Source organism: Cervus elaphus, unplaced genomic scaffold (assembly GCF_910594005.1).
Source record: "Cervus elaphus unplaced genomic scaffold, mCerEla1.1, whole genome shotgun sequence".
NCBI classification, from domain to species: domain Eukaryota; kingdom Metazoa; phylum Chordata; class Mammalia; order Artiodactyla; family Cervidae; genus Cervus; species Cervus elaphus.
Window position 1 is genome coordinate 934165 of NW_025316695.1, and position 16235 is coordinate 950399.

Consider the following 16235-nt stretch of genomic DNA (forward strand, 5'->3'; position numbering starts at 1 on the left):
ATCAAGATCTTGGGATGTCTCTAGCCTTTCTTAACTCTTCTCTCACAACCCCACATCTCTGTTAATCCAACTGGAAGACATTTGGAGCCAGCATGGAGAGAGCCCCTCAAGTCCTCCACATAAGTTCTCCAAAATCCCAACAGCCTCAGGAGGCCTGAGGGTCATCAGTGGTCCTCAAGCTCATCCTGGCTCCCTCACGGGCTGGACAAAGAGGACAGGCCAGCCCCATCTCACTTGCTCCACTCTTACACAGCAGGAGTCGTAGGAGCTGTGTGATGGGCTCTAAGGAAGGACCAGGTGAGGGCAGGGCGGGGTGGGTAATGAGGCATGTGGGGGTGGGGTCAGGGCCGCCCCCTTACTGCGGATGTTGAGCTTCTCCCAGGAGCTGTGGTCCAGGCTCTGGTTAAGGTAGAGAAGCCCCGTGTCCTCCTGGATGCGGACCCAGTCATTCTCGTGCAGCCGCGTGTGGTAGGCGCTGTAGAGGTGCTAGCCCAGGCGGAAGCTGGGCATCTCCTCTGGCACGTCCTGCAGGGCATGGACATAGAGCAGGGGCGTGCCGGCCGGCTGGTCCACGTATAGCTTCTCCCAGTAAGCGTCCCTGGAGAAGTAGAGTCCCAGCGGGGCTGTGGGAGGCAGGGAAACACGTGAGGGAAGGAGGGACTGAGGGACGACCACGGTGCAGAGCCCAGCAGCCCTCCCAGGCAGATCACCTTTCCCAGCGGCCTAACTTCACATTTTAGTAATAGCTTCCTTGTGGGCCAAAAAAGAAAACTTAGGTCTTTCTCATCTGTATTCCTAAGAACATCAACACACAGTTATCTGTATAGCTAAACACTAGCTGCAAATACACTGCTTTAAAACAGAAAAAGGAGGAAGTGAGGAAGCATAAACAGTTGCAATATCATCCTCGATTACCTGAGATAGATAAGCACGTAAACCACTCGGCTTTCACCCAAGCTTCTGAGCAAATCACCTGGAGCCAGAGTTTTGAAGTGTACAAGATGCTGCCAGACAAGCAGAGCAGGCAGGGGTCCCCAAAGATGAACTAGAGCACTTTATAAGTAACAACATTCATGCATGCTAAGTCACTTCAGTCGTGTCCAACTCTTTGTAACCCTATGCACTATAGCCCTCCAGTCTCCTCTGTCCTTGGAATCCTCCAGACAAGAATACTGGAGTGGGTTGCCATGCCCTCCTCTAAGAGATCTTACCGACTCAAGGATTGAACCTGCATCACTTACACCTCCTGCATTGGCAGGTGGGTTCTTTACCACTAGTTCCACCTGGGAAGCCCCTGTAAGTAACAAAATCTTCATCTAAAGTCAAACATGCTCCTACCATAGTACCGAAAAATTCCACTCCATTTATCTGAGAAAAATGAAAACATATGTCCGTCAAGTGACTTGTTCACAAATGCTGGGGTTATTCACAGAGCCAAGAACTGGGAAGAACCCAGATGTGTTCCAGCAGGTTATCAGATAACAAACCTCAGTCCATCACACCATGGAACCCTATGCAGTTAGGATGGGGCACAAACTATTGATACACACGACAGCCTGGACACATCTCATAGACATCCTGCTAAGTGGAAGAAGCAGCACAAAAGAATCACATGGCACCATTCCAGACTGATTTTAGGTGACAGAAATCAAACTGGGTACCAGCTGGGGGTAGGGGAGGTAATAGACTGGAAAAGCAGGGGGCATATTCTGGGAAACATACATGTTTCATATCTTGATGGGGTGTGGGTCACACAGGGACATCCATTTGTCAACAACATACAGCCAAGATTTGTGCATTTCAACGTATGTAATTGTGGCCTAAATTTATCACTGAGAGGCTGTGGGTAGAGCTGTAAATGCCATGAGGAAGAGGGATGCTGACCATGGCCACGCTGGGTGAACCAATGGGGCACTCATCCTACTACTCTCTTGACTTGGTGTATGTTCAACATTTTGCATCATAAACAGTTATTTTTAAATAGTAAGAAATTTTAAAAAGATGGATAAATGGGCAGGTGATGCTTTAAAAAAAAAACTGAAAACCTGCCAATATTCTCTACAAAGCATAAAAAATACTAACACACAAAGCAAACATGAGAAACATTGTACTTGTGTGTGAGCGATTTCTCTTTTCAATCAATTTGTTTCCACCTACATTCTGCTTCTCTTGCAGCCACCAAGATGAGTGGTTGGTCCACTCCACACCAGTGGAAGATACCCTGGGGCTGCCTGGGTCCTTGAAGACACACTTGTGTGTGGGAAACAATCAAGAGCCAACTAGAGTCAGGTGAGGAGAACTGGTGAAGACCTTTTGGATCCCAAAGTGGTGAAACAGAAGAAAACTGGAAGGTTGCCAGCACTGTGCCAGGCTTCCCAAGGATGACTTCAAAGGCAACCCGGCTGGGAATGCCAACTTGAAGTGTGCATTGATTGGGTCCCACCCACCCAGTGTGGGTGCTGCCCTGCCAAACAGGCTGGACCACGGAGCCAGCAGGAGAGGGAGGGAACAGGAAGAGAAACAGAGGGAGAGAGAGGGAAGGAGGGAAAAGACAAATGGGGCTAAGGACAAAGGTAAGTAAGGCAGAGAGGATGGAGGGGAGAGATGCTCTGGCCAGTAGTCAAAGGCTACTGCACACCCGGCACTAAAGACAGAGATGGAAGGAGGGGGCTGCAGGTACGGAGCTGACTTATTAGACCTTCGGAAAACTGCTCCCTAGGAGTGCTGTCCCTGGAGTGGGACCCAGAATCACTGGGTCTCTGCAGGTGAGGTACTGGGAAGGGCAGCTGAACTCCAAGGAGCTGGCCCTGTGCCCAAGTCAGGCTCTGCGTGTGGCCTTCCTGCCCTGCCACCTCTTGGGGGAAGGGATCCACCCAGAGCATCATGCTGCCTGCCATCCAAGGGGGTGGCAGCTCCAGGAGCCCTAGGAAGAAGTCACTCTGGGGAACTCTGGGGAGGGAGCACTGAGACCTGACTTCCCTTGCCGGGGGTCTCACTGGTAGAGACCACGACAGGAGCCACCCACACATGGCTGGATGCCACCCTCCTGTCCCACAGCCTCCCAACTGGCCACGAGGACATGGACTGCCTCTCAGATACACTCAGAGTGTTCATTTCTTCGGGATTTAGTAGCCAACCCTAGCAGGGATGGCTGGCAGCTCAGAGAACTGTGTCAGCCCCAAATGGCCTCAAGACTGGCCTTGATGCTTCTGTGAAAAGGCAGCCAATGGCACTAGCTCGGAGCAGGCCTTTTGCAAGCTGGGCAGAGTGACAGGCCACAGCTGACAGATCCTCCTGCACAGCTAGGATGCACTCCACTGGCTCACGCTTCCTGAGAAGTACACAGTTCGGGGTCCCAAAGAGGACCCTACAGCACTGCTCATACTGCTCTTGTGACAAAGGCAGGAGGGTTCCTGTGGTGTTTCCTCAGCCAACGAGAGGGAAGGGGCAGCTGCTCCCCACCTGTAGTGCACTGAAGCCCCACTGCACTGCCTGGCAGAGTAATAAACCTGGGTCTGCACTCCTCACAGAAATCAGAAGGGCTCCGAGCCCACGGTGGCCCCCTGTCCTGCCCCAGTAAGGCCGGGTCTGGGAAGGCAGATTCAAAGTGGGGGTCAACACCAGACACAGCCCTGCTGCCCCAAAACAAGTGCCTGATTCATAAGCAGCAGCCCAGCTTCCTTTCCCTCCAACACTCCATGAAGGTTGCAAGTCAAAGAGTCTAGGGGGAGCTCTGGGGTGGGCTGTGGGGGGCTGGGGAAGGAGCGCAGAAGCTGATGCTCACAGCCCTGCGGACAGCAAGAGGAGTGGCTTGCTTTTCCCTCCACTGCCACCTTCTCCAGAGGACCTGGCCCACCGCATTCACCCACCCCGCCTCTCAAAGGTGCAGAGTGGGGTGAGCACGGCCAGGTGGACTCACACAGCACGAGGCCAGGCCCCGTGGCACATGGTGACCCTGCATTTTCTTCGCAGCCCCAGATGGAGCTGCTGATGGGATCACTGCTTTGCAAACAGACACCTGGGCAGGACAGAAAGAAAGTTGTTTGTATGCTCGAGGGCACATGTGCAGCCAGCCAGGGGATTGGGATTTGGAGGGCTGTCTTTCCAGCAGCATAGCCCTCACCGGCCTGCTCAACCCCATGTCACATGGTCCAGAACCCACGGTTACTGTGCCCACCCTCCACCCCCACCCCAAGTCCTGGGCAGTGACCGCAAGTCAGGGACACTGGCCTGCAGTAGAAAGCAGCCCCGGAGGGTGCACCATCTTTCGGGAAGGTTGACTTTCTGGCCACAAAGAGAATGAGAGATTTCCCAGTGGCTTGACAGGGTGGTGACCTGGTGGCAGTCCAGGCTTGTGACACCATGCTGGATGGGAAGGGGGCTCTGTGCTGCCAGCCTCCTTCTCATCCTGGCAGAAAGGTGAGCGCCAACCACTAGCGATCTGAGATGCTGCCTTCAGGGCCCCAACCCCAGAGCTGCAGGAGACTCAGTTGGTGGGGAGGGGGAAAGCCCAGGGTGGGTGTGGGTGGGTCCCCCAGATGGCACACAGCCAAGGGCAGCCTGTGTCTGCCAGCCTGCCTGGCCACCAGCTCTCCTTGGTGTGCCAGAGCTCTCCGTGGAGAAGTGAGGTCTGCATTCTGGTCTCCGGAGTACTGTCAAGGATGGTGTGGGACGCCTGCACCCACATCAGCAGAATATCGCGACTTTTGCCTTCTTATTCTCTCAGGATATAATCCCTGTGGCCTCGGTCAGCTGTGCAAGAACTGGCAGCCCTGGGAGCCACCCATGGGGGGTAGGGCTTGCAGATCGGTCTTCTAAGCGGGGGCGAGATGCTCACTCCACCTACCAGGTAGTGAGGAGCAGATCCAGAATAGGGCTCCTCCCTTGGGGCCCCCTTGAGCACATGTACATTCAATGGTCCAGGGGCTGGGAGGTGCCTTGAGCTCCAGGGAGCCCCCACCTCCGAGCTGGTCCAGTCACCACCACACAGACTTCACGTGCAGGATGAGAGCACTGCCTGCTCTCATCTCCGAGCCAGGTCCTACAGGATCCATGTGGGGCCTGGTCTGTTGCTGCCAAAAGTGATTTGTGGGTTGGGCGATGATTGTGAGCAGAAACAGTCTTAAATGCACTTAAAATGCTTCCCAGGTGGTCCCTACTCAGGGCATGGCCGCCTTAATGCTCCTCCTTGTCACAGACACGTTTAGATGGAAAAACACATGGTCCAAGGTAGGGAACGAGGGTGTGGGTGCAGGGCTGGCCTCAGGGGGGTGTAGCCTGGGGAGACCACAGTTCCCCATACTTGGTTTAATGCTCTCCTGTCATTGTCCTAAAATAATTCATAATTCTAGAACAATCTGCATTCTATGGTGGGCCCTACAGATGATGGGGCCAACCCCAGAGGGTGAAGGAGAAGAGCCCGGAAAGGGCCATCAGAGGTGTCCAGTTTCCTGGGGCTGTGCAGCCTCTGTAAAGTTCTAGCCTCCTCTGGGCCTCACTTTCTCTGACTGTGAACAAGAGAAGGGCAGGCTGGGGAGAGGAGGAGCTGGTATAGGCCTCACCTTTGCACAGGTACACGCGGTATGAAGTTCACACTTCCGATTTATAATCACTGGGCAAACCTCTTCACTGCCCCATTAAATAGGTAAGAACACGGAGGCTGGGAGGTGAGAAGACTTCCCATGGTCAAACAGCTGGAGGGTGGGCATCTTGGGGTTTGGACGATGACTAACAAAGCGGCGATGGGACTCAGGAGCAAGGCAGATGCTGGCCCCACCAGGAAGCCCCAGGCCTTGCCAGCTGACCACCCCTCCCTGCTGGCACCGTTTTGCCAGGAAGGGCTTTTTGACCAACCTCTGATGAGAGTCTCCCCTGGAACTTGGGGCAGGTCGACACAGCAGGACTTGTAAAACCTGCCCCACCCACACCTTCCACCCCGAATGCTGCTGGGTGACAGGGTCCTCCCCCAACACCTAGTCCCACGTTTCTGCCTCGACAGATGTTGCCAGCACCACGTGGGGTTCTGGCCCCTCAAGTTGCCCTGGCATCACACCAGAGGGTGAGGAGCTGGGCTTTGCTCTCACAGGAGTGGGGATGGGTCCCACACTGCTCATGACATACCTGCCAAAGGTCCTGGCTGCTGCTCGCATTTGCAGAGACCCCAGGCCCCCTTCATGGCATGTGTGTGTATATGCATGAATGTGTATGCACAGGTATGCAGCAGATGGAAACAGAGACAGGCATGTGGGCCCAAGGCCCCATATGCTCCCACCCTGCCCCACCCCTGCAGGAGAAGATGTGCAACTAACACTCAGTGGGGACAGCGGGCTGTCCTGTTCCAAGGAGGGCCTCCTCCAGCATCTTTACAAGCAGAGCCACCAGGCATGGATGGTCTCATTCGGCACACGCAGTCACCAGCCTTTTTGTATCCTGGAAAGGCAGTCTTCAATGCTCCACACCTGGCTGGATGTGTCATTTACTCACATTTGTATGCAGAGAGAAGCAGGCCCAAGTCTCTACTTCACTTTCACTCATTCAACTGTCCACAAGCTCAGCCCTGTGTGAACACTCACACATGAACACTGGTCATACTCGTACACATTCTCAGACCCACACAGAAGCTGTGAGTGCCCTCCTGTGCGGTGGAGAACCACGCAGGTGGACGAGGGTTTCTGGTTGTCATCCCTCACTTCTGCAGCACATTGTGGGGACATCCTGCATGCTCTGCCTCAGTCCATGCCAAATGCACGCAGCCCCTTGGCGCCAATGTAGCCCACGCCCTTGCCCCGCGATCACCTCCCATAGCCCCCAGATGCACCCATCACCAGCCTTTGTGCACCAGCCTCAGCTCCCCCGTGTACTGGAGGGTCACCTCCCGCTGGCCCCCGAGGCTGCAGACCAGTCCTGGCCCCTGCAACCCAGCCAACTTCTCAATATGCAGTGAGCTGTGACCCCACTCTGGGGAGGGAGCCCCTTCCCCAAGCTCCTGCCCTCTGCCTCAGGGTGGCCCACAGCTCTCTTACACTCATCACTGCCGATCAACTCTTATGTTAACCTCCTCTGGTCCAGTCGCTGTGTGGGTGTCTCTGGATTGGACCCAGACTGATACACACATCTCTCTTACACTTAGCATGTCACATGCACATTCTCTCACACTGTTGCAGACCCACCCCCACCTCCCCCATCTTCTTGCTCATTTAGTGAGACATACCGAGCCTACCCAGTCCTAACTGCAGGCTCACCTCACCAGTGCCCCCTGGTCAGCCCTGGCCATGAGAGGCCATGCACAACTCCCCTGAGGTTCCTTTGACCTCCTTGCTACCCTCGACTGAGGATGTGCTGCCAGTCTGACCATACCAACCCAGATCCAGGCAGGTGCTTCCTAACTGGGCACCCTTGACTAGAGTGAGTGGCAGTCACCGTGGTCATCCCACACAAGGCCCCAGACAACCAATGTCCTAGGACTGCAATGTAAAAGCCAGAATTTGGGGCTCTCAAGAAAAAAACACATGGCAAGATGGTCTGATCTAAGAACTGAGTGGGGTGACAATAGTGCCCACATGTGTGTGCAAGGCAGTACCTTCCCGCAGAATCCACTCACCGGGCAGCCCTGCTCCTGCCTGTGACGAGCACCAGATCCTGCAGATGACAGCTTTATTATGGCCCAGCACAATCTCCTTAACAGACGGTGGTTTCCTAATGCCATCACTTCTGCAGGAACAGGAAGCAGACCTCATGGACTCCTCCCCAGGGACTGCCCCTCTCCCTGAGGGCCAGCTGTCCCTGTGGAGGGTCCCCCTAGCCCCACCGCCCAGACAGCAACTTTTGGCACCATTATCCTCTCCTCGTCCACCCCATGCCCCTCCTCTCATATCCTGTTCACATTTTCTCTTTATTCTAGTTGAATATTTGACATGTACAAGCAGTATATTTTGCAGAACATTTATGTCAAAATAGTGTTTTGCAACAGACACTCATGAACCTGTGGCCAACTTAACTGGACGTTTAGCAACAGTGCTGCCCCTCCCACACGCCCCTTCCACCTCATACACTCACAGAAACATGAATCTGGGTCTTTGTTTCCCTTGCCCCTCTTTTTAAAACACTTTTACCTTATTCTTGAAAGGCACTTCTGCTGGGCAGAGAATTCTGTGTGTGTGAGTGTTCAGTCATGTCCAACTCTTTTGTGACCCCATGGACTGTAGCCTGCCAGGCTCCTCTGTCCATGGAATTTTCCAGGCAAGAATATCTGGAGGGAGTTGCCATTTTCTCCTCCAGGGGATTTTCCCGACCCAGGGATTGAATCTGCATCTCCTGCATTGGCAAGCAGACCCTTTATCAACTGTGCCAACTGGGAAGCCCACTTGGGAAGCCCTGAGACTTCTACAGGACAGTTATTCTGTCCTTCAAAAGCGTGATTCTGCTGTCCTGCTTCTGAGAGGTCTGTACTCAATTCTGATGATTCCCTTCTTGGTTCTCTCTTCTCTCTGGTTGCTTCAGGACCTCCTGTGTTTGGTGCTTTCCTATTTCATTCTGATGAGCCAGCCTGCTCACCCCCATGTGGGTTTCCTCCGTCTCAGCTTATCTTCTAGGTGTTCTCTCCAGAGCATCCTTAAGCAAATGGCAGCCAGTCCCACAGCTCGAATGGCTGCCTCTGGGCCAAGGAATGCCACGTTCACCAGCCCTGACCTCCACCCAAGTACCAGAGACATCCGTACCAACTCGCTCCATCCTCTCCCTCATCTCAGTTCAGCTTAGAGGACCACCTAGCCTCCCTGAGCCCACTCTTTTTTTTTTTGGCTGTACTGGATCTTAGTTGTGGCATGCAAGATTTAAGTTCCTGGACCAGGACTGAAGCCAGGCCCCCTGCTTTGGGAGCACAGAGTCTTAGTCACTGGACCACCAGGGAAGTCCCTCCTTGAGACCACTCTTGACCCCATAGGCCACTTGCCCCAGAGCAGCCAGGGTCAGTCAGATCATGTCACAATCTGTCTGAAACAACAAACTAGTGAGTGAAACAACAAAGGAATCCAGGAAGGAACAAACTAATACATAAATGGTTTTAAGCACAGAGTGGCGGGGGGAAGGTGGGCAGGAGGTTAACAGCTGGGCACATTTGGAAAACAGTGAGACTTTGGGATAGGAGAGGGGGCAGGGTATCAGAGAGATGGGTGATATCACCTTGGTCAAGACCCCCTGGCTTGGTCTGACAGGCACAGGGAGCCACAGGTGGGTGGCCAGTGGCAGGATGAGTGCAATGGAGCCTCACGGATGCCCCTCCCCACCCCATGAGGCTCACGTGGGGCACACAGCACTCTCTAGTGCACGACCTGCCTGGGTGAGGCCAGAGTTGGCATTGAGCAAAGAAACCCTGAGGACACCTAAGAACAAAATCACTGACCACGGCTCAGGAAATGATGGCCTGGTAACTGAGGAACACTGCCAACTGGGAGACATTAGGCAGAATGACATACACATGCACACACACACATGTGCACTCTCAGGCAGGGTCACCCTGTAGGATGCTCCACACACCCCACGATCTCCATTTTTTGTCCCAGATGGAGGCTGGTTTTGCAAGGGATTGTAATGTAATTTTGGCTTTTTAGGAAAAAAGCACAGGTCAGGAGAACCAGTGCCTATGAGCGCAGAGAGGGCCCTGCAGGCCAGCCCCACTTTGGCCATAAATGGGGCTGATGGTATGCTCAGTACCTCCTGTGTGTGGCCATAAAACCATCACCACCATCACCACCATTACCCAACCACAATCACCACCCCCAGCTACACCATTACCACTACCATGATCACCACTCTCCCCACAAGCACCATCACCTTCACCCCCCTCACCTACACAGCATCACCACCACCATCACTAACTTCACCTGAACTCCAGCCCCCCACTATATTATCATCCCCACACCCTAACCACTACTGACACCATCACCACCCTCCCCACAACCATCACCTCACACCTTCACCCACCAGCTTCACCACTACTGCTGACCATGCCTACACCATCACCACCCACCATCACTCCACCCTCCAACCATCGCCACCATCATCACTCTGCTAGGCATCCAGAGGCTTCCAAATGAAGCAGCTTTGCCAGGTTTGACCCACATAAGATGTGGGAAGAAAGCTGGACTGGAAAGACCCACAAAGCCAGCCCGGGCCTGTCCTGTTCACTGCTGCATTCCCAGAACCTTGCCTGATGCCTGGCACAGAGCAGGCGAGAAGGGAAGGCCTGGGTGGCCCTTTGAGAGCCAGCCACCTCTGTTCACGGGTCCTGGGCTCAGCTTAGATGTCACAAGCCAGTGCCTCCTTGCAGGGAATATGACAGCTTGCCCCAGTCCTCATGCTGGGAACTGAAGCCTCTCTACAAAATCATCAAGAAAACTCTGGCCTGTGCAGGTGTACCCAAAGCTGAACAGCTAAGTGCATACATGGGTGGTGAATACAAGCCAGGGCTAGCTACTTTACTTGGTGCCCAGTGAGGACACTAATCACCATGAGAGCAGCCTCAATTCCAGTCTTAAATTCCCTCTTCCCAAATGCTGCCAGCAGCCCTCAGTGGACAGCCTGTGTGCCACTGTGGCCACAAGGCTGAGTGGCCTTCCTGGCCCGGACTGGGCACACAACAAAGGCCAGCTGGCACAAAGGCCTGGCACACAAGGAGGAGTGAGCAGCCACCCTGGCACACCCTGGATGCCTGGGGCTCTCCACGCTCCTGAGGATTCTGTCTAGTGCAGAGCCCAGGCACCTGCCTGCCTGTCTGGTCAGGGACTTCACACATAGCCCAGCTCTGCAGGCTTTCCCTCCATCATCCCTTCAGACTGAGCCTCATCGTGTGGTCCACGGTGGGCAGGGCAGGCGATCACATGCAGGGGTACTGTGTCTCCCCACACACCTGTCTGCGTGGGCCCTGCCTGGACAGGGTGGCTGGTGGCCTGGAGAGAGGAGGAGAAACCCGAGGACCAGGCCTTGCCTCAGAGGCACCACAGACCTGTACGTACAGGTACATTCCTCCACACGTGAAAAGCTCTGACTTGCCCACCTTACCCGAGCTCTTACTGTAGACCTCAGTCTCCCCGTCTGTTTCCCAATTCTGAGGAAGAGAATTCACTTCTTGCTCTCAGAATGGAACTGCAACCAGGCCTAGGTCTCCTGACAACCCCCTCCTCTGCCATGCCATCTACGTAGTCCTCTGCTGATGGGCAGGAAGGGGTCAGGGTGTGGCTGAAGTTTGGGGTAGTGAGGTGTGCAGACGAGATCTGCAGCCCAGCTGCATGGAGCCAGCAGCCCAAATTCCTCCCTTGTGCCCAGGCCCCAACCTTCTGTTCCCAGAGGCCTGAGGGCCAGGCTGCACCTAGCAGGCACCCGTGGCCACCACCCACATCCCCAACCACCCGGACCAGCTGCAACAGCTTCGCTCAGATGATGGACACTCATGCCCAAATGTGATTTCCCAGCTGCCACTGAGTTACTCACCAGCCTCACTAGCAGTTCCTTCCAGCTTCTATGCAAAGGAAACTGCGAATTAGGTTACAATTAATTTCTTTACCCAGGGCAAAGCCTGACTGGAAAAAGACTGGCCACCCAAGTGGCCTGATGATGACTGTTCTGCAGGTCACCAGGCTCCCTTGGCTCTGGGGTTCCTGTGCTTTGTAACCCCAGCCAACGGCAGGTGTATCAGCCCCGGCCTGGTCAGGTCAGCCCTGGCGACTGGCCAGGACATCCCAGGCTTTGACTCTGCTGCTGCTGCCCAGCAACTGTCCCCCTCTCACCCAGCAGGGCACTATGACTCAGATCTCAACAAATGTGTCACCTCATTGGACCTCCTTGAACAGCCATGGTCCTGCCCCTTTCTGCCCCTCCCCCCAGCACCGGTCTCGCCCAGCCCAGGTTTACCATTAACCAGCAAGGGCTTCCCCGAAGGTTCATCAGGTAAAGAATCTGCCTGCGATGCAGGAGACACAGGTTCGATCCTTGGCTCGGGAAGATCCCCTGGAGGAGGAAATGGCAACCTACTCCAGTATTCTTGCCTGGAGAATCCCATGGACAGAGGAGTCTGATGGGCTACAGTCTATGGCGTTGCAAAGAGTTGGATTTAACTCAGCAAGAGTGAGACTTCTTTATTGGGTTGGCCAAAAAGGTCGTTTGAGTTTTTAATGCATGATATTACAGAAAAACCCAAACGAACTTTTTGGCAAGCCAATGCATTCTTCCCGAGAGGCTCTATTCCAAATGCTTCACGTGCATCACCCTACTAATGGACACGACAACTGCCAGAGGTAAGGACAACTTCTGGTTCCTGTCTTAGAGCAAGGAAACCAAGGCAGAGAGAGGCTACCTTGCCCAAGGCTGTACAGAGTGAGTGAGCCAGGACTTAAGGGTTCTACTCTTAGGTATACATGGCCACCAGGCTCCTCTGCTCGGTGACGGCTGTGCACACACATGTGGAAAAGCCAGGGCACCATGACCTGGGACTCCAGGCCACCCATCCACCTGCTTGCTGACCAGGTGGAAAATGCAACCTAAATAATCCTCCATAGTCTTCTTCAGTCTCCTCAAAAATGCAGGTGCCCTTAAAAGTCTCCTCGTGGAAATTTGCTCTTTCATATCTCAGTGAAACAGAGCAAAGGCCCAGGAAGGCATGAACAGGGGGGAGTTTGCTCGGCCAGCGCTGTCCAACAGGGACAGACATGGTCAAGGCTGCTGAGTGTGCAGGTACCTGGGGATGCTGGGGGCCTGATGTGCCCATGCCCCCTGGACACAGGACTGAGCCTTGAGGGGTCCTTTTCTTTGCTGCTGTTAGATCCTACTATTCGATACCTGGGTTGGGAAGATCCCCTGGAGGAGGAAATGGCAACCCACGCCAGTATTCTTGCCTGGAGAATCCCATGGACAGAGGAGCCTGGAGGGCTAGAGTCCATGTGGTTGCAGAGTAGGATACAACTGAGCATGTGTGCGTGCACACGTGCACATGCATGCACGTACACACACACATTTCACCTTCAGAAGTGAGTCTAGATACAAAGGAGAGATTTCAGTGTGACTCGTGAAAGCAGAGAGACAAGTGCAGAGCCAGGCCCAGGCCACGCTCCTTCTCTGTCTTCCTGCATGGCCCACTCAGTGCTCAGCCTCTCTGCGTCTGTTCCCAGCTGTGAACAGGGACAGGGACCCTCCCTGGAAGGGCTGCTGGGACCAAGCACCTACTGGTGGGAGCCAGAGCCACTTCTCCTCTTTTCTCCCTCTTTTTTTTTTTTTTTTTTTTTGCAAAGAACTTGTGGTTTATTAAAGACAACTTGTCGTCAGCAGCATTTATTCAACGAACAAAACAAATGAAAAAATAAAAGCAGACTAACATTCTGACCCTTAGAGTGAGACTAACTGAATTCATTCAGCCCAGTGTCCAGAGTCCTAGGGGCAGCTTCCCAAGGAGGAAGCCTTGGAGTCTCAGGGTCTCTTGGCACCTCCCTTGAGAGTCTTGCCGGGGGGTGGGGGCGTGGAAATTGCCAAGGGTAATTCTTCCCTTTGGAGGAGTTCAGTCTAACCTGGGTATGGTCCCTGTGCTCTTTTGACCTTCATCACAAAGTCAAGGAGAGGACACTGGACCCAGGTCTGCCACTGAGGCAAATCAGATGCAGTGATGCAGGATGGTCCCAGGAAAGAGGAGGGCAGAGGGACAGGCGAGAGGGAATGCACTGGGGTCCTGGTCAGTGTCTGCTGGGTCACAGGCTGCGGCCCCAGCCTCGGGCTGTGAAGGGATCACGCAGGGGCTGACCACCAGCAGACGAGTTCTGGTACAAGGGTGACCCAGGCTGCTGGGAGGATGTGTGTTTCTGCCTCATACTGGTGTGGTGTCTTTACACACTAGTTCTCCCTTACACTCAGTTCTACCACAGAGCTCAGAGCTCCCCCAGCCAGGACCTTCTGGAAAACCAAGAAGGTCCCAGAAGGCAGGGAGAGAGGATGCTGACTGACTCTGGAAGGTCAGGAAGACCATGTCTCCAACCTGCTTCCTCCTTTCCAGCCTTACCCTTCATTTCCAAACCAAGCACTTGCCAACCCGCAATAAATAACCAGGAGTCCGAATAAAGAGCAAAAATCTTCCAGATACTGTGTGGGAAGAGGAAGAAAAAGGGAAGCATACAAAGTCCCAGAAGCATCCACAGGACAGCCTGGCAAGGAGCCGCCTCCTCCCTGACTCCTGAATGAGACCTCCTTGGGCCCACAAAGGCTTCCTGATAACCCCCTAGTCAAGATCTTCCCACCCTGAGCAGGTGGGAACACCTGGTGGAAATTTGATAAAGCAAAGTAAACTCAACAACAAAAGAAGGTCCACCCAATTGAAACAGGGGCAAAATAGTTGCTTCCCCAAAAAAGATACAAATGGCCGAGAAGGAAGTAAAAAGACTCTCAGCATCACTGATAATTAAGAAAAAGCAAATCAAAACCATAGGTGAGGACACTGCTTGTATCCAAGAAAATTGATACAATTTAAAAATATAAACAGAAACTAACATGTGTTGGTGAGGATGTGGTAAAACTAGAACTCTCACACACAGCTGGTAAAATTGTAAAATGTTTCAGTTGTTATCAGAAAATAGCTTGGCAGTTCCTCAGAAAAGAGCTTGGCAGTTCCTCAGAAAAGTTGAAATTATCACATGACCCAGCAATTCTACTCCAAAATAAACACCTAAGAGAACTGAAAACAGGGATTCAAACAGATACTCACACAAAAATATCCACAGCAGCATTATTCACAAAAGTCAAAAGATGTAAACAACCCAAATGTCCACCAAGAGATGAATGAATAAATAAATGTGATACATGTTGCATTGGCCCTAAAGTTCATAAACCCAAACAAACTTCCTGGCCAACCCAATACATGCAATGTAATATTACTCACCCTTAAAAAGGAATGAAATACCAATACATGCTACAACACGGATATACCTCCAACCAAGTAAAAGGAGCCTGATACAAATGAAAGGTCAATTTATTTTAAATATCCAAAATAGACAAGCCCATAGAGACAGGTGCAGAGTGGCAGTTACCAGGGGCTAGTGTGGGGGGACTAGGCGCACTGCCTAATGGGTATGGGGTTTTCTTTGGGGGGTTAACAATAATGTTCTGGAACTACACAGGGGTGATGAATATGCAATGCTGTGAATGTACTAAATCCCACTCAACTGTTCACTCTAATTTTGTTATGTGAATTTCATACCTCAAAAGAAGTGAATTTTAATTGTTTACCACCCTGTTCTTCCCCCCATCTCCGCAGGAGAGACCACCCTGGAAGAGGCAGGGGCACAAGTCCAGAGCGGACCCCAGGAGCCTGCACAGGTGCCCCAGTGTGCATCCCACCAAACCACCATGCTCTCCTCTGCACACTGGCTTCTCTTGCAGAGAAAAGGACCCTGTGATGGGATTCCAGCCTGTGGAAATGGGCAAAGAGCCCAGGGCCCTAGAAACCCGACTCCTCAGAGCTCTGGGCCCCTCTTGTGCACACAGTCAGGTGTGGAGTGGCTGCCAAGGGCAGGGGGCGGGGAGCAGGAGACAAATGAACAGTGTTGAGACGTTGAGACTGGGGGTTTCTGTCACCCCCAAGTTCATAGTCTTTCCTGCTCACATAGGTACAGGGGATAGGTGGCTGCAGAAGAAGATTCAAGAGGGTCCCAGCGGAAACTTCTCAAGGCTCTGTGGAGTCACATGTGTGATCTCCTGTAAAGATCCCCTGCAGGTGCCAATCTGATGAGGAGGCTCAACCCAGTGGCAAAGCATGTGCTCACAGCACAGAGTACACGGTCACCTTGCACCCATGTCATGGCCAAGAGGTGGCGGAATGGAGTGCTGATTCCATCCTTTCTCCTTCCCAGAAAGAAAAAAAAAGAGCATCAGATGCACCATGGGCAATGCTGGAAAGGCAGGATAGGGGAGGAGGGAAGGAGAAAGCACACTCTGAACCAGCCCCCCAGCTTCTGGGTCTTTCCCTGTTTCACCGTATCTGTGTCTTTGACTGTTTCAGGGGTAGAAAAACTTGAGAAAGAAACTCCATAAACTCTTTCCCTCCACTCGGACTCCCACCACCACGCTGTGCACCCCAGATCGCCCCCCACCCCCACACCTGTCTCACTCTCAGGTTCTGGCACACAGAACATATATCTTCCCAAGCATTTTCCAGGCTGTTAGTTAAAGCTTAGGAACTTATAGTTTTTCTTTTCCTTTTTTTT

General features: G+C 53.1%; 1 protein-coding gene across 1 annotated transcript in view; it reads right to left on the bottom strand.

Annotated features, from left to right (window-relative positions):
• LOC122691305 (proto-oncogene tyrosine-protein kinase receptor Ret-like) overlaps positions 1-16235 on the bottom strand; it is a 49725-nt gene that overhangs the window by 26573 nt on the left and 6917 nt on the right. Inside the window, 1 exon segment of the mRNA XM_043897931.1 lies at positions 360-623. Within this exon segment, the coding sequence (XP_043753866.1) occupies positions 360-623 (264 nt within the window).